The sequence below is a fragment of the Acanthopagrus latus genome, chromosome 1 (assembly GCF_904848185.1).
Source record: "Acanthopagrus latus isolate v.2019 chromosome 1, fAcaLat1.1, whole genome shotgun sequence".
NCBI classification, from domain to species: domain Eukaryota; kingdom Metazoa; phylum Chordata; class Actinopteri; order Spariformes; family Sparidae; genus Acanthopagrus; species Acanthopagrus latus.
This window is the reverse complement of record NC_051039.1, coordinates 33,404,713-33,421,934: the sequence shown is the minus strand read 5'-3', so window position 1 is coordinate 33,421,934 and position 17,222 is coordinate 33,404,713. Positions and strand designations below refer to the sequence as shown.

Below are 17,222 nucleotides of genomic sequence, written 5' to 3'. Positions count from 1 at the left end.
TAGTTAACGTCCGTGATACAGAGACGAAGTCACGCCCCTACAGCATGGGACCTTATTTGAGAAAAACTCTGTAGAAATGTATGCTGGTGAATGGAGAGAGCCACACTGTATTTTAATCGCACGTTGCATTGTGTGGTGAAAAGTGTTGTCACGTTTACGAGTTATGCTCGGACCCACAAACCTCAGTTAGACAAAGTCTAACACACACTCACACACTTTTTCCAAGGCTTCTCTTGTTAAACATAAAGACAGTGTTTGTCCATAGTCTGAGAAGAGTGGTCGTAAACACTGTCCTGGAGAGTCAACTTTGAGTACCTCGCCATTAAAACCAAGATAGAGCACTAATTAACCACAGCTCCAACAAACAAGGTCTTCATTGCCTAAGCCTAATGGCAGTGGCAGTCTAGGAGAGTGGTTAAATGGTCAACTGGAACTGGGGTGTCCAGGTAATACATACGCCAATTAAAAAACAGTCATGGCATGTGATTAAAAAGAGAGCTCTGTAGTTTTGTTGATGTTAGTGAGAAGAGAAAGATCCTCTCACTCAATTTACAATGTTCTCACTCTCACTTTTTTCTGCCTAAACAAACCAAATAATCAAGCTCTCTTTGTTCTCATGACTGAATAAACAAACTGACCTTGAAGGACAATACAAGTTATACTATTTTATTTTGTTAATGTGTGGCAGACCCTGTCACCTTTCCAGCTTCAAACAGTGTTCTGGGAACTTATTTCCTCTGAGAACAGCTTGTTAATTCACTCATGGAGAAAATCATTATTTCTGAGTTTGTATCATTACCTCATTAATATTGTATATCAAAATTCAGTGTTTCTTCTCCAAAACTACATAGTGCTCCTTCAAATGAGCCACAGCATTATTAGATATGTAGGTGGTCCTAAAACCAAAGTAATGGACCCTTTAACGAATGATGCTTCATGTAGGTAACAACTGTCTGTCTCTGATGGTAACTTCACTTGCTGCATAATTTGATTTGGTGTAAATGCAGGTTAAAGGTCATATGCCAAATATGGGTGATGATGAATGTTATACATAAAACATTTACATAAAGATATATTTTCTTTTATGGTTGACTTATTACCAAAGGTCTCTAAACCTCTGATAATCAGTCATACATATAAATCTTTAAATAAAGGAAAGTAAAAATGCTTTATATAAAAAAAAGACACACAAATTCTAATGGCCCTTATACAGGTGAGGCCCCAGTGTAGGCCTGATGGTAAAACTGCCTGTGAGTGCAGAGCACACTGACATGTTGTGATGCTATCAAATGGAAATGAACGAATATGCTTAATCTTATTTGGGAGCCCACAGTCAACTGTCAGCTCTATTATAACAAAATGGAAGCGTTTGGGAACAACAGCAACTCAGCCACGAAGTGGTAGGCCACGTAAAGTGACGGAGAGGGGTCAGCGGATGCTGAAGCGCATAGTGCAAAGAGGTCGCCGACTTTCTGCACAGTCAATTGCTAGAGAGCTACAAACTTCATGTGACCTTCAGATTAGCCCAAGTACAGTACGCAGAGAGCTTCATGGAATGGGTTTCCATGGCCGAGCAGCTGCAGCCAAGCCACACATCACCAAGTGCAATGCAAGGCGTCGGATGCAATGGTGTAAAGCACGCCGTCACTGGCCTCTAGAGCAGTGGAGACGCGTTCTCTGGAGTGATGAATCACGCTTTTCCATCTGGCAATCTGATGGACGAGTCTGGGTTTGGAGGTTGCCAGGAGAACGGTACATTTCAGATTGCATTGTGCCAACTGTGAAATTTGGTGGAGGAGGAATTATGGTATGGGGTTGTTTTTCAGGAGCTGGGCTTGGCCCCTTAGTTCCAGTGAAAGGAACATTGAATGCTTCAGGATACCAAAACATTTTGGACAATTCCATGCTCCCAACCTTGTGGGAACAGTTTGGAGCGGGCCCCTTCCTCTTCCAACATGACTGTGCACCAGTGCACAAAGCAAGGTCCATAAAGACGTGGATGACAGAGTCTGGTGTGGATGAACTTGACTGGCCTGCACAGAGTCCTGACCTGAACCCGATAGAACACCTTTGGGATGAATTAGAGCGGAGACTGAGAGCCAGGCCTTCTCGACCAACATCAGTGTGTGACCTCACCAATGCGCTTTTGGAAGAATGGTCAAAAATTCCTATAAACACTCTCCTCAACCTTGTGGACAGTCTTCCCAGAAGAGTTGAAGCTGTAATAGCTGCAAAAGGTGGACCGACATCATATTGAATTCTATGAGTTAGGAATGGGATGGCACTTCAGTTCATAGAATGAGTAAAGGCAGGTGAGCGAATACTTTTGGTAATATAGTGTATTTTTTTCATTTTCCTTAGTAAAAAATAGATTTTTTGCTTTCTCCTTGCATCTTGGGGAGTTATGTCACGTACGCAGCGACACGAACACAAACAACACTGGAGGGAGGAGAGAGATGGGCGTTTTCTATCTGGAAATACAGTCTTTATTTTGAGTTTGTGTCAGCTAAAGATGAGAATATTAAAGTTCGTTGTACACTCGGTGCTGGCGACAAAGTAGGCTACTATCAAGCTTAAAAAACACAATGTCAAATTTGGAGTCGCGGCAGTTACGTTTACAGAGCGAGTCCCACCAGGTGGTGTTAAGCAGAGGGCTGCGAGCAAAGCCACATCCTCGGCTTCTGCAGGAGGTCTTCCATCACCCAACAACAAAAGCTGGACTTCGGTGCAAAACAAGTACGTGTGGGAGAGTTTAAGAAGTTAGTTATGTTGTAGAGGAAATGCTGCACTTAAACAAGGCCGACTCGCCCTCGTTTGGTGTCATAATAAACAAGATCCCTGTTACTATCAATGCCGTGCTGCCTCACAGAACATCTTTTGTAATGCAGAGATGGAGAGAAATCTGAAGGCCATGCTGAACTAATACAGTAACTTGTAATCTAACTTAGTTACTTTTAAAAACAAGTAATCAGTAACTAACTTACTTTTTAAAGGAGTAGCCAGTAATCGGATTAACTGTGGCAACACAGGTAATATGACAAGCTAACACACACTCAGTCAACTAACTAACTAACTGAATCTGTACATCAACAAATCTGGCTGCAGTATGGTATTTACATGATGTGTCAGGGCAGTGAATGCAGCTTAGCGGGAGAGCTGGTATCAGCAGCATCTGAGTAGAATCCAGTCCTATGGAGTTGTGTCGCAGTGAAAAGAACTTGACCAAGCTGCTAGTTAGCCATTAGCCAAGTAGTCGTGCCTGCGGCCCATGAAAAGGTGGGGCCGTATTCTGATAACACAACAACAAGTAGCAACAAGAGTGAATCATCTTGCTTCATTTCTGTATTCTCTGATCTGTTTTAAGCAGTGAAACATTGAACCAACCATCAGACCTGATATTGTGTGCCTGGGTGAAAGGTGACAGATGCTTATATAATTTGCTGGTTGTGTTTCAATAGAAATGAATGGTATTATGTATTATACTTTATTATACAAGATTTTAAATTAAAACAAACAAAACATTAAATATTTCTAAATGTACTGATTGATACTATGGCTCAGTGAAGTTGTTTTGGAAGTTCTGTTTTAACCAACAGCCATGACTCCAGATAAGTGAAATAAAATGTATACAAATTCAGACCTCAATTCTTCAAAATTAGAGCCAATTTAAATCGTTCACTAGTTAATAAATGAACATACTTATTACTGGATACTGTATATTCATTACAGCCTGGTGCTGAGGTTTCATAATATTATTATACTGTGCAAATGCATGAGGGTCTGCTGCGTCAATGTGGCATAAATCTCAACATCATAGATTATTAGAACATCATGGATGAATCAAGTAAAACTGGATACAGTGTTGGAAGTGGGACCCTGTTTACTGTGAAGAAAGTTGCAAAATATTCCATTAGGCCCCAAAAGATCCACTTCCTGCTGAAAAGAAACTACATGCATGTGCGCCAGAAACATCCTCCAGTAGAGCAGACTATTTGTTTGTCTGTTTTAACCCTCTTATAGGTGTTAGGCTACATTCAGACTAAATCTGTTGGTGCTGCAATAACACAACTCTTCCCATTAATGTCAATAATGGTAGTCCATTTTGGCTGTGGCGTGTCTGGCCACGGGGGGCTCTGCAGCGCAGAGACAAACAGCATTGACAAGCAGCATGAATGACTGAAATCACAACAGAGTGTAAGGTAGTGTGTCATGTGTATTCACTCAGTTTTGCTTTGGGCACCAGTTTATGAAAAACCTTTATTTCATCCATTGATGCCAACAATCACTGTAGGACCGCCATGCTAGCATTAAAAACTCACCTCACACCTCACACACAGACCATGGAGTGACAGTCCTACACCACCATGCCACCTGATATGGTCTGAATCTACCCAAAGAATGTTATCAGACCAAAGGAATACAATGCTAACAGTTGTCACCACATAAAAATAATTTTAAATTTACAATGTTCAAATAAATGGTGGCATGAGACTTTTCTGTTATATAATGGCATGGTCATTTTCAGGAATCATGTTGTTTTCAAATGGAGAATTCTATTCAGGAGAATTTGAAAAATAGTAGAATATCTAGATATGAATCCAAACTGTGATGTTCCATAATTGAATGCTCTGAAATGGAAGGTACTGTGATGGAATGGAATATTCTAAACTAGACTGACTGAGGAGCCGTCCACACCAGCCCAGTTAATTTTGCAACCGTGAAGTTATGTTCCCGGTTTTACGGTTCTGTCCACATGCAACTGTGCTTTTGGAACACTGAAACCGTGGTCTTTTGATACCGGGGTCCAGGGTGAGATTTTTGGGCGATTTGGGTTTCAGCGGTTGTGTGTGGATATGACAACAGCAAATATTTCCATTGCTTACGTCAGAGCTGAGCATGTGCCTTTGTAAATATTGCGCGTGCAGCAATGTAAACACAGAGTAACGACAGAAGGTGGTGACAGGTTGTTAATGATCTAGAACTAACCCTAGTTAACAAGCTCGGTCCAGACAAACGATTCCCCCGTGCGAGTCTCCATTGTTGTTTATGTTTTGGTATTTGCTGTGCTTTCCCGTTCCAGTTTTAAACTATTTTGATTGGTTAACACAGCCTTCCTGTTTTATGTGCACTGTAAACAATTTCCTTGTATATTTACAGTAAGTTACTGGCAGCACGGTTGCCAGCAAGTTGCTGTATTTAGCTTTACAATAAACTATTGTAATAGTACTGTAATGAATTTTACAGTATATAGGACAATACTGTTATACTACAAAACAGTATTTTACTGTATTTTTACTTTATCTTGGAATTTGGTCTACTTGTACAGTATTTTATTATACTGTATTATACTGTAATATCTGCAGTTATATTAATATCGATATCACAGCTATTTATTACTAATTATGATAATTACTACTACTAATAATAATTACTAATAATTATAATTACTACCTCATAATGATAATATATTTTAATTATTTAATATTTAATCTCAAATGTTACTAATATTGTATTATACATCAGAATAACATAACAAATCAAAAGGCAACCAAACAATGTTCTTATAAATATTGTTTTATTCAATCCACAACTCTTCAGCACATTTTTAAGAGAAAACAGTGCATGTTTATATCCTCCAACTTATTTACAAATTACAATTCATTTCAAAGTATTCCAAAAATTCTTTTTTTCAAAGAACTTTTAAAAACATACCACAGGAGTTTTTTTGATTATGCCAACCAAGAAAAAACACATGAAAATGCCCTAGGACAGGACTGGTTGAGCAGAAACTGATCAGAATAGAGCTTAAACAAAAACATGCTCGGGCAGAGCATTTCTTTCCATCCTCTGGGTTGATCCTGACCAGAAACCTGTAAGCAATATCATACCAGTCAATAATAAAGAAGATTAATGCACTCAACCCAGTCCTCAAATTCCTCCCGTCCTGCAACTTTTAGACCCAACTCTACTGTCGCACACCTCATTTAATTATAATGTAGAAGTGTAACGCAGAAAGAAATTCACTTGCCTCTGATCAAGCTCCAGAGTACACGCAGCAGCCTCCTGGTACTCCACATTGAACACATAGTAGCATGCAAATAACACGGCCAAGGCATCTACACAATTGGCACTCCTGTCCAGCGTCATGATGACACTGCCTTACACTGTGTCTGGGACTGGCTGATGTGTCTCGATGTCCGCCTGGGTTGCAGTGACCTATATTATAATAATAAAACATCATGAAGCAAAGACTTAACACTGATTTGAAGTAACTACAGTGTCTCAGAAAACACGACTATAGTGAGGATTGTGGGTTCACTTATGGATGGATTCAGGGTCCAGGTCTTTAGTCCATCCATAAGTGAACACACATTCCTCACTATACTCATGTTTTCTGAGACTGAATCCATCCAACACCCTGAAATCCATTGAGAATCTCAGTATCACAGTTTGTTGGCTAAAAAGGCATAATTACTACAATTTTTAATGGCAAAATAATGTTCAAAATCTATAGCTACAACATGAATATGACATCTGAGCAGCGCAAGATATGAAATGTTGATCAAATATTGTCAGTGATAAAATTTAGCTCTCATGAAACAAGGGGTGCACTTACTTCTGCACAGCCTATTGTTCATTTATTTGAATTTTCTATCTTCTTCAAAATATCTAGAATTTTGTCATTGTACAGCCCTTGAGTTTTTGCACAATGACAAAATTCTAGATATGTAAATGAAGATAGAAAATTCAAATAAATGAAAAATAGGCTGTGTAAAAGTAAGTGCACCCCTCGGGTTTTTGCACAATCTTTTTAAAGTAGTACTGTGGGCAAAATGAACAATGGATGTGTTTGAGATTTAACAATACTTACATCGGCCAGCATGAACAGGGAGTCCGGCACCTTCCTGAAGTAGGCCATCAAGAGCAGGACAACTGACGACGCCACCAAATCTTGATGTTGTTAGTGTCCTTGAGTCGTTCTCCATCTCGGTCAGCAGCAACTGAATCTCCCCTCTCCACTTCAACTTCTGATGCTGGAAGTAGTTGATGACTCGCCTGCCTTTATTCTGCAGTGCCTCAGTCATTCTTGAGAGAATGTCAATCCCAACCAGCTTTTCAAAGTGAGAACAGAGCCATCTTTTCTGGAAAAGAAAGGGCCACTCTTGCATAATATCACTGACTCTGAAAGGAGGATTGGAGTTGATGAGTTGCTGCTGCTTTAGGTATGTTACGTGCATGAGGTCATCAACCATCCCCTTCTCTTTCCCTCTGGGTCCTTCCTTCCTGTACAGTGTGGCCAACATCTGCCTCTTGACCTCCAGAGAATCTACTGTCTCTCCTTCAGGCAGGTTATGAGGCTGCCAGTTGATGCATCCATAACTGTCCACTTGACTGCAGGTACTTTTGGGCTGGGACTGGGAGGCATCACCATCATTCTCGTTTGTCCTCTTTGGTCTTCGAATTCTTGAGAGAGTATTGTTCCTGTTGACATGTTCCACTCTTGTTTTGATCTGATTCAGGAGGGAAGTGTAACCAGAACCCAAGCGGTCTCCCTCATTTGTGACATCAGCAAAAGTTTTTGGATATTGAGCAACAACATTTTTGGCTATCTGAGTACATTCGGCTCTGGTGGGGTTTGGGCAGTGCAACCGGATTGCGTCCACAATAACTCTGATCATCTGTAATCTGTCGGACTGGGCTGCCCTCTGCTCCATAGAAATGGCCTGTCGGAGAGTAGGAGCCATTTTCTCCCAAGGCACTTGAAAAGTGGTGATCCAGTTAGGTGGACACAGGGCAGGGTGTGGCACAGGAGAAGGAGGTGAGGGTGGAGATGGAGATGGAGAGAGAACGCTTGGCTGTGGCTCCAGGGCAGAAACTTGGGAGAAGACAAAAAAACAAAAGAAAACAAAAAAAATGAAGTCAATACATTAATCTATATATGTAACACAGCTGCATGAACACCATGAGCCTAGATTAAAAATACATGTCTTTTAAAATGTGTACTGTAATTGTATCCAATTAATAGTTATCATCATCCTCCCTATTATTATTATTATTATTATCATCATCATTACTTGTATCATCATTCTCACAATAGTATAGGGTGTTTTATCAGATGTTGAAGAGCAGAATTTACTATTTTCTATCTACCTAATACATTCATAGCGCAGATTTTCTGTTAAGATTTGGAACAAAAATATTGTGATCAATGTGAATGCATTGGTACAGCAGAATATCAAACTAGAAGTTTAATAGTTCCACTGATTTCACCCTTGGCTCTGAAACATACCATAAGGATGTTGCCACTTAGCCTAAGTTAATAGAGCATTTATAAGTGTGGGGGAGAGTTACTTTTGAAACTATTTACTTTTTTCTCTACTTAGCCTAAATAGTAGCTAGTTACTTTACTAAGTTAATCTTTATTAAAATGTAACATGTTAAGAGTACTTTCATGTAACCTACTTAAAATCATGCCTTTAAAATACCTCTAACTATGTTGACTGATCTGAACAAAATGAATTTCCCTAGTGGACCATAAAGAACATCTATCTATGCATCTATGTTATGCTGATGTCATCACTAGTATTGTACCAATATCATTACTAATCATCAGGTGTGGGACACAGCCTTGAGTAACAATCTGTTGTTAATCTGATTACTTGCCCCCAACACCAATTATAACTAAACTAAGTTTGTGGTGAGTACATAACAAAATGCATAGAAATACACATTCAGCTGATTTTGACTGTTATCTTGAACTTTTTACAAAATTAAACAAACCTCTCCTCTGAAAGGCATCTATGAGTTTGCGGCTCTGTAGGGGCGTCAGGAGGTCCTGGATGTCATCCTCCGTCACATAACTCAGATCTGCAATTTCTTCTATTCCAACAACCAAAAGCAGTCGCTCAACCAGTAAAGTCAGCCGATCCTCATCCAGCCTTGGGAGTGCTGCTGCGATTGCGTCCACAATTGCTTCAGGCATTGTAACACCTGCAAAATCAGACACAAATAGAGTGATGAAGTGCAACCACTGAAACACCACATAAGTGATAATGTGGTAGTAGGTAGTAGTCAACTAGACTGTCTAGGTCCACACACATGTAGTCCCCTTCTGGAGTCAGGCAACAAACACCAACATCAATCAGTAACACAGAATGGTGCTTCTCCACAATCAGGTGCACTTTGCTTTGATCAAGTAAAATCAATACAATTTTCCCAAACACAATTCCACTGTCACCATCTGCCACTTCCACAACCAGCTCCTTAGAATATTTAGCATTCTTGTACACTACAGCAGACAACTCTGTAGTGTTTTTCCTATTGGCAAACGGCCTGCTGAGCGCCTGCTGAATCCTGTGACTGTAAAGCTTCTCCTCAAAGTTGCTTGCTAGTCCTACCACTTGAATGTTTGGAAGAAACAGCTGTCCTGTGCTTAAGTAAGCCTGCAATAACTGGTGCCTTTCTGCCAGTGAGCTGCACAGATTTTTGAAGTTGCGCAGTCTCCTTGCACACTGTTTGAAATAGCAATGCTTGCTTTCAAAGCGTAGGGTCCACAGTCGAATTAGAGGGCCAAAATGTAGAACGAGGTCTGGATAGTGCACTAAATAGTGATGTTTGGCCTTCAGTGAAGAGTCAGGGAACAAGGTACCTCTGAAATGTATTTATTCTTCAATGAGAAACTTCAAGTACGCAATCTGGCCATGGCTGATTTTTGGTGCACAAATCAGCTCGACTGTTTCCCTCAGTTTTAGGCACAGTTGCCAGACCTGGTTGTCAACTGGATTCTTAATACGATCCCCAATGTAAAGAGGAAGCAATCGCAAAAAGCACCAGTTCTGTGCTGCATGACCCTCAAGTTTCTCTCCCTTTTCCTTCACTTCACATGGCTTGTTGTTCGAATCACTCCCACAATATGTGAACTGTGAAATGCACCTGTTTAACTGCAGATATGTTAGTGTTTCTCAACATTTACAAGATGGCTAATGTACATTGCCAAGTCATATGAGACTATCCCCTCAAACAGGTCATGCAGGATTTGCAGTTATAGCTGGACATACTAAAAACAGGGATGACTTTGGTGCACTGGACTTCCTGCCTGGGAACCCAGTGAGGATCGCACCACTCACGGATGATCACAACAGGAATGCAATGGTGAAACTCAGATCACACACTGTAACAAAGAAAACACACAAAGACAAGTAGGACAAAACTGTTAGCCACATTACCAAGAGAGATGGACAGAGAGTGCAAGAGAGAATGGTGAAAGAAATTTCTGTAGCGAAACAAAATAAAAAAAAATATTGAAGTTTAGTTTTTTGGGTTTTTTGAAGTGGGGTTATATAAAGTACATATCTATAGTCAATCTGTTTCCTACCATAATTGGATAAGTAGAGAGCCGCTCCAGCCCAGACACTCAGCTTTGTACTGCAGAGAACGGAGTCCAGATTCAATGCGAATTTTAACCACCTAAAACAAGGCTCACCTAAAAAGAATCTGAGTTAAAGTGTATGTTTTATAGAGAAAATTCACACCACTTCTCATCACCGTCAGACAACCCCTTTTTTGGCACTGCATTTTCTCAACCGTAGAACCTCCGTATCCCTACACATTAGTGCAACTAGGCCTTGCACTGTATTTCGATGCTCACAGATAATGCATAAGGATACTGAAGTTCTACGGTTGAGAAAATGTAGTGCCAATAGAAAGGGCGGTCTGACGGCGATGTAAAGCGGTGTGAATTGTCTCTGTCCCTTGAACTGATATAGATTTTTTTAGGTGAGCCTTGTTTTCAGTGGTTAATTTCACTTTTTCTCTGGACCCCATTTACTGCAGTACAATGCTGAGCGTCTGGGGCTGGAGCGACTCTCTACCTCTCCAAACTGAGGCTGCGCTGATCGGTGATTGTGGTGGGAAACAGATCAACTACAAATATGTACTTTGTATGACCCCACTTCAAAAAACCCGAACTATCCCTTTAAAAACCTGTATTATTAGGGCTAATACTTACAGAAACATGATAAACCACAGGAACACCTCCTCAGGGTGCGAAGACATGTACCAGTATAGAACTATGATAAAGCAAATTATATTTAATTCCATGATATGTTGGGCTAATACATTTCTGCATATTTTATACACTCCAACAATAGATTTAGGTTAGTAAAAATTAGCTTATGCTTGACCTTGCTGAATACATACAAATTTACTTTTGCCATGGCATGTATTTTCAGGGTTCTCCACCGTCAGCCCGGGGGGGTGTTCGCTATCATCGGACGGGGCGGACAGAGACGGTCGCTGTTGTCCGTCGGACGGGGCAGCGGCGGGCGTACAGATGACGCTCACCACCCTCACCCGCTATCGTCAACCGGGGGGGGGGCGGCAGTCACGAGCATCGGACCGGGGGTTGGCGGGCGGACGGTCGCTCGCTCGTCACCCTCACCTGCTACAAATCAGCTAACATTGAAAATGAGTAAAGGGGCGCTGCGTCACCGTTCCATTGTCTGGGGAGAACCCTGATTTTACATGTCTTTGTCTTAGCCAAACTCTCTAATCCCACACCGCTTCCCATACATTGATTTATTTGTGGCAGACCGCCACATACTGATTTAAATATTTCTTCTGTACAATTTGAGAGGTAACGTTAGCCACTTGCTATCCACACTAAAGACACAAGGTTAACATTAGCTAGAAAATTACTCGGTGTTGGAGGAGATTGCAGCATTCACAGTGAGCATTTTTCCTTTGAAAAGCCGAAACGACTATAGTCACCAGAGATAAGACCTTCAAAACTGGTTCAAAAGTTAAAGTTTTATCACCGACTATTTGAAGACGTTGATTAAACGTTTACATACAAACCATATTTCACCGGGATTACGTCTTCATATAGAACACATTTGGAGAAAAACCTTCAAAGTAATAAATACCGTCTCTCTTTCTACAACTCAACAAATTATCAAAATGATTAATCAAAGTTGTGTTTTGTGACACGTTGATGTTGTAACCGATTCAGACCGAATATCACCCAATTTTCAACTAGAAATCAACGTTGAAATCCCGGTTAGCTTGCTAAAGTTAGCCAGCTCATCTAAGCTTGCTAACATTAACATTGCAGTCTCATCCCATACTATATAAAAAAATGTTGCGGTACACAAGAGCGTAAAATCCTAAAACTTCATGTTAAAGTTTTGCATTAAAAACATAAAAGAAACCGAGTTTACACACCTTTCAGCAATCCGCCGTGTAGTGCTTCTCTTCCTCCTCCAGGATCTGCCGGTGTGATCATGGGCTGTCACTGTGCTCCGTGTTATGTCACGTGACGTCGGTTGCCGCACTTTCGCTTTTTACAGTAATCCTGTATTATTGCCATGGCATGTTACAGCCAGGTTACAGCATGGTTACAGCAAGCCTAAAGTTACTGTAATATATTCCTGCTTAATCAAAATGACCCAGAATGCAATATAAACTGCAGTATTTTACTGTAATTAAGAAATGTAGTATTGTACTGTTGATTTTTACAGTACTGTGCTGCTAAATCTACAGCGACATCTAAGAGCATATGTATTACACGTATACTGCATCACTTGGTGGCGGATTTACGGTTGCATGTGTACAGAGTTATTTTTATTACACCCCTAGTGTGGACGTGTTTTTTTATTTAACAAAACCTCAGTTGCAAAATTAACTGGGCTGGTGTGGACAAGGCCTGATATATCCATATCAAAGACTATTTTCTGGAATGCAGAATTAGAAAATACTGTCTTGATTCCATTCCACAAATACAACTTTCTAGAATAGAGGTTCTGAAAGGAATTATCTATTTCAGAATGGAATGTTCTCATGTTCAATTTCTTATTTTCTCAAGACCATTCTAGACTGTGTCCATTATAGGACAATTGAAAAACTGGATGATTTCCAATCATGACTGATTTTGTCATTTTAACACCAACAGTAGCAGTTACCAGGGGACTCCAGCAGGGACCTGCTATGTTGCAGGAAACCTGGCTTCATCTTTTGAGTCATTATACATGATTTGAGGAAATTCTGTGTAACTGTCCAAGCATCAAAATTGCTATTTTTTCAACACTAAGAAGGCTTGACACAACATGAAACTTTGCTTGTAGTATCACCAGGGTCTCTACACATGAACATGAGCATTGAGAACATTGTTTGTGTGCACAGAGTTTACCAAAAAGAGAGTTTCTGAACAACTCACGTTAGCAGTAGCTTCTGCCTCTAGTCGTCATCATGGCAGCCTAGAAATACTCGGGAATCTACACATCTGGGTAGAGTGTATGTGGTTTAGTTGAGCTATGTGTAGAGACCCTGGTGATACTATGAGCAAAGTTTCATGCTAGCGTAAGAGTGCCCCATGCACTCCCATTGAAAATGAGTTTGACCAGAAATTGAAAATACGGTAATTCATTCATCGTAATTATACTTTTACACAAAGGTTTGACTCATATACATTCACAAAAACAATTGTATTTGTTTTATGGTATTTGTTTTATGGAGGCTACTACAGGATTCACAGAAGAAACAGAGTCCAGTTCATCTCATCATCCTCTTTAATAAAAAAAACATATTTTAAAATATATCTTTTCATGAAAATACTGACTTTTTTTTATTCAGTGTGGTTCTAGTATGAGCTCCTTCACAGAATGTATCACAAATGATTTTAGGAAAGGTTAAAGTAACAAGTCCTTTAATCATTAAAAATGTAACTGATGACATTGTGTCTTACAGCTTTCAGAATCTGCAGATATGCAGAATGAGTAACTGGATACGCTATGAATATACAGTAACTAACGCTACCCGACTAGCTTTACTTGGTGTATGATGAATTACTGTGCTGATGTAATCAGTCATCTTCTTCTTTTTGTTTGAGGAATGAGACTGTGAGATTTGTCCAAGACAACAACACCCTTCACAAGAAACTCATGACGGTTCCCTTCTTCCCGACCTGGTGAGGCTGTAGTGCGTGGAACTGAATAACAATCCTGTGAATCAGAACAGGGCTGTCAATCATTTTCCCAGTCCATGAATTAAAATATGTGAATACAGTCTGAAAGGCTAAAATCAGCAGTTCTAAACCTCTCAGCTGCTCTGTGCTGTTTCAAGGATTATGGAGTTCTGCTCGCTGTCTTGGAGAGTTACTCTAAGTTGTGACTAATCACTGCCGGTGTGATAAATGGCCAATTTGAAAGAGTCAATCTGTATCCAAGCTAATGCACGTTGTAGTTTTAACTAAGGCCTACTCGACATATACACAGGTATTTCTGGAAACAGTGCATTCTTCTGCGTTTTAGCACTGTTTTAGAAATAATCACCATCCATATAAAACACCTGACAAAGAACATTTACTTACACAAGGCATACATGTGCCCTAAACAGGAATAAGATACAGTCTGGTCAGATGCTTATCTAGAGAAATCAATGTAGCATGTGGGTAGGGTTTAAAGGGATATTCTGGTGTAAATTTAATCCATAGTCTAACACACCTTGACACCGAGTACGACGCCCCCCTTCCAGAGATAAAGTTTGCAGATTGCTATCTTACGTAGTTTTAGCATCCTCAGAAACGACCGCACAACAAAAATATACTGCAGCAAATGGATCCAAGGATAAATCGCCATGGTTGACATGGATAAAACTTACACCGGAATATCCCTTTAAGGCAGTTCAATCTGCCAAATGTAGAGTTCTGTCTGTCTGCAGGCAAAAAAGTGCAGCTACATTATGAACACAGAATGAACTGGACAAGGTGACATTCTGTATGGTGTAGTGAACTAAGACACAACAGTAATTGTATCAAAGCCCTGAGTTGATAAGTGTGTGAGATAACCCTGATGTCTTGTTGTTAAATGGACAGATAAACTAAAGCTGGACATTAGCCTACATTACGACAGATTTTAGGGTTGAAAAGTTAGCTGTAGTATTTTAATTAGGGTTCAAAGTTAAACCTATAGACCTGTAGGCTAACTCAAAGTGGGGTTTCTATTATAAAGGGCTAGGCTGCCAGGGGCACCAAACATATGACATATCATATGTCTGATACGCAGATTAATCTGTGAGCAGTTAAAGAGGTGTAACACTGGATGTGTAAACCCTTCACATCACAATCTGTGCTGAATGGGCAGTGCACTTCTACAAGTAAATATAGTAGAATTTACCCTTACTAGTAATTTTGATAGTTTTAACCAGATCATTTCAGCTCATTTCATATAAAATACGCTATTACTCAAAATATTTTATAAATTTACTCGAGTAATATTTGTATCACTCTTTTACTTTAATCAAAGTAATATTTTCACGCTTGACCTTTAGGCATGTTTTACAATACTATCCAACAGTGACAGCATATGTGCAAGCACAGCAGGGACATCCTGTAGACTCACCGGTCTTCAGTCAGATGGAGTTCTTTGGTCAGAAACTCAAAGATCTTGGCACTGTGCTCCTTGTTCTTGTCGGCAGTGTCAGTCACACCAATGGCAGACACTGACAGCATCACACATGGAGAGCAAGATCCACCTATGAGCATCTGCACCCCAGGCTTCACCACCACGTTCATCCTCTGACAAATACAGCAGAGGGAGGAGTGAGCACAAACACACAGTCATTCATTTATCTGTTGAAGATATGGTGAGCACATTTCCCAACCACAAGGTCAGAGCTTGTTCTTCTGCATGTAGAGTGTCTGCCCAAGTGTCCTTGAGCAACACATTAAACATTTATGGTAACTGTGTGACTGACTAGTGTGTCATTAGTCAGTTTTGAATACATGCAGCCTGGACAATCTGACAAAGACCAAGTAAAGCACAAACAATAACAACAGTACAACACAGTCGACCAGTCGTTCAACAGAAAATGGATCTGCATTTTCTCTTTACTCTAGATACACAGGTACAAAGTCTTATTAATCCAAACATAATAAGCAGGCTAACCAGTAATGATTACAATAATTAGTTGCTGTCCTACAGTAAATGTATGTGAACTCTATCACAACCACAGAGTATGTGTGTAACACAACTGTCCCCATCCATCCTACAAATAGTGCTCAAGTAAAAATCTTAAAGTGTCTGATAATAAATGTACAAAAGTATCAAACGTATAGTGACGTATAGTCCACTGACACTGTCCTACACATGAATGAATACCTTCCAGCCGACCACAGTCACGACTCCTCGGGGGCCATGATGTACATCTGGTAGATGTGATGAGCCTCTCCGGCCATTCGAGTGGTGAAACCTGGCTTTGATACGCTAGTGTCAAATAAGTGTGAAGCTACTTCTGTGTTAGCTACATGAATGTGTGATGTACATGTGAACATGACTTAACGTTACAGACATTCATGCGCTCAGTTGTGGGGCAGGACTAATGGAAACCAGCTGTGCTTTAGAATACAGACACACACACACACGCAGCCTTGACATTGAGTCACTCTTGTTCCAGGCTGGGTTCGTACCCACATGTACTCACGTCCTCTGGTTTTCCGAGAGCAGCCGCGGCGCAGGAGCTCAGCCTCCCCACGAAATCCTCCGGGAAAGAGCTGGCCGGTATATTACTCTGTAAGTCAATGAAAGGCATCTTGATAACCGCTGGAATCACTTCTGTCGACTAAGCTGTTTGGAGACAAAGACGAAGGCCAGTAACCGGAAAACAAACCTGCTACTTCCGGTTATACCTTTCAAAATACGTGCGCTACGTAGAGGTAAGATCGGGCCTAAAAAATCCAGCCCGACCCGACCCAGGCCCGCAGGCATTAAAGCCCGACCCAGCCCGAGCCCGACCAATTAACTTGATTTGCAGGCCCGAGCCCGAAGCAAACCCGAAATTTCAAGATTACGTTCACGAAATGTCCGCAAAGCCGTGCGCAAAGCGTGCTCTTGCTCTGCGCCTCCTGTTTAGTAGTAGTTATATAGCAATTACCTTACAGCGCCGCCTTCTCTGTTTTATCCAAATTATTTATTTACAATAAGTATTCCTTAGTTTAGTGTCCACACATCGTTTTAGTATACATTTTTATAAACATATATTTATTTTAAAAAAAAAGTCAGCGAGAGAGAAGCCCGAGCCCGACCCGACCCGAACGTAATGATTGACATTTTAGGCCCGACCCGACCCGAATTTCGGGCCGGGTCGGGCTCGGGCTCGGGCTAAAGTTCTTACCTCTAGCGCTACGTGACAGCGATCCAAGCAGGGCCCCATGAAAAGAAACCTAATTG

The 17,222-nt window shown here is 40.6% G+C and overlaps 2 protein-coding genes across 3 annotated transcripts; both read right to left on the bottom strand.

Annotated features, from left to right (window-relative positions):
* Positions 1-5,558: 5,558 nt before the first annotated feature.
* Positions 5,559-12,748, bottom strand: LOC119027413. Of its 2 annotated transcripts, XM_037112598.1 has the most exons (7): positions 12,223-12,748; positions 11,009-11,069; positions 10,059-10,171; positions 8,782-8,991; positions 6,872-7,876; positions 6,029-6,216; positions 5,559-5,870 (listed from the first exon to the last, which is right to left on the bottom strand). In XM_037112598.1, exons 4-6 carry the CDS (start codon positions 8,981-8,983, stop codon positions 6,035-6,037), a joined length of 1,389 nt encoding a protein of 462 aa, XP_036968493.1. In that variant the 5' UTR covers positions 8,984-8,991; positions 10,059-10,171; positions 11,009-11,069; positions 12,223-12,748; the 3' UTR covers positions 5,559-5,870; positions 6,029-6,034. The 2 variants fall into 2 exon arrangements, with proteins under 2 accessions (XP_036968493.1, XP_036968484.1); XM_037112589.1 differs by lacking the exon at positions 11,009-11,069.
* A 799-nt stretch (positions 12,749-13,547) lies between these two features.
* Positions 13,548-16,673, bottom strand: ddt (D-dopachrome tautomerase). The gene is made up of 3 exons (XM_037112610.1): positions 16,477-16,673; positions 15,396-15,571; positions 13,548-13,997 (listed from the first exon to the last, which is right to left on the bottom strand). The coding sequence occupies exons 1-3, from the start codon at positions 16,582-16,584 to the stop codon at positions 13,925-13,927; spliced, it is 357 nt and encodes a 118-aa protein (XP_036968505.1). The 5' UTR covers positions 16,585-16,673; the 3' UTR covers positions 13,548-13,924.
* Positions 16,674-17,222: the final 549 nt, after the last annotated feature.

Excerpts from the sequence above, each read along its gene's own strand:
- LOC119027413 (XM_037112598.1), bottom strand. The coding sequence starts at position 8,983 with ATGCCTGAAGCAATTGTGGACGCAATCGCAGCAGCACTCCCAAGGCTG. Across the intron at positions 7,877-8,781 it reads AGATGCCTTTCAGAGGAGAG|TTTCTGCCCTGGAGCCACAG; the intron begins GTTTGTTTAATT and ends TCTTCTCCCAAG. Across the intron at positions 6,217-6,871 it reads CCCTGTTCATGCTGGCCGAT|GTCACTGCAACCCAGGCGGA; the intron begins GTAAGTATTGTT and ends ATTATAATATAG.
- ddt (XM_037112610.1), bottom strand. The coding sequence starts at position 16,584 with ATGCCTTTCATTGACTTACAGAGTAATATACCGGCCAGCTCTTTCCCG. Across the intron at positions 15,572-16,476 it reads CTCTCGGAAAACCAGAGGAC|AGGATGAACGTGGTGGTGAA; the intron begins GTGAGTACATGT and ends TGTATTTGTCAG. Across the intron at positions 13,998-15,395 it reads CTCCATCTGACTGAAGACCG|GATTGTTATTCAGTTCCACG; the intron begins GTGAGTCTACAG and ends TCTGATTCACAG.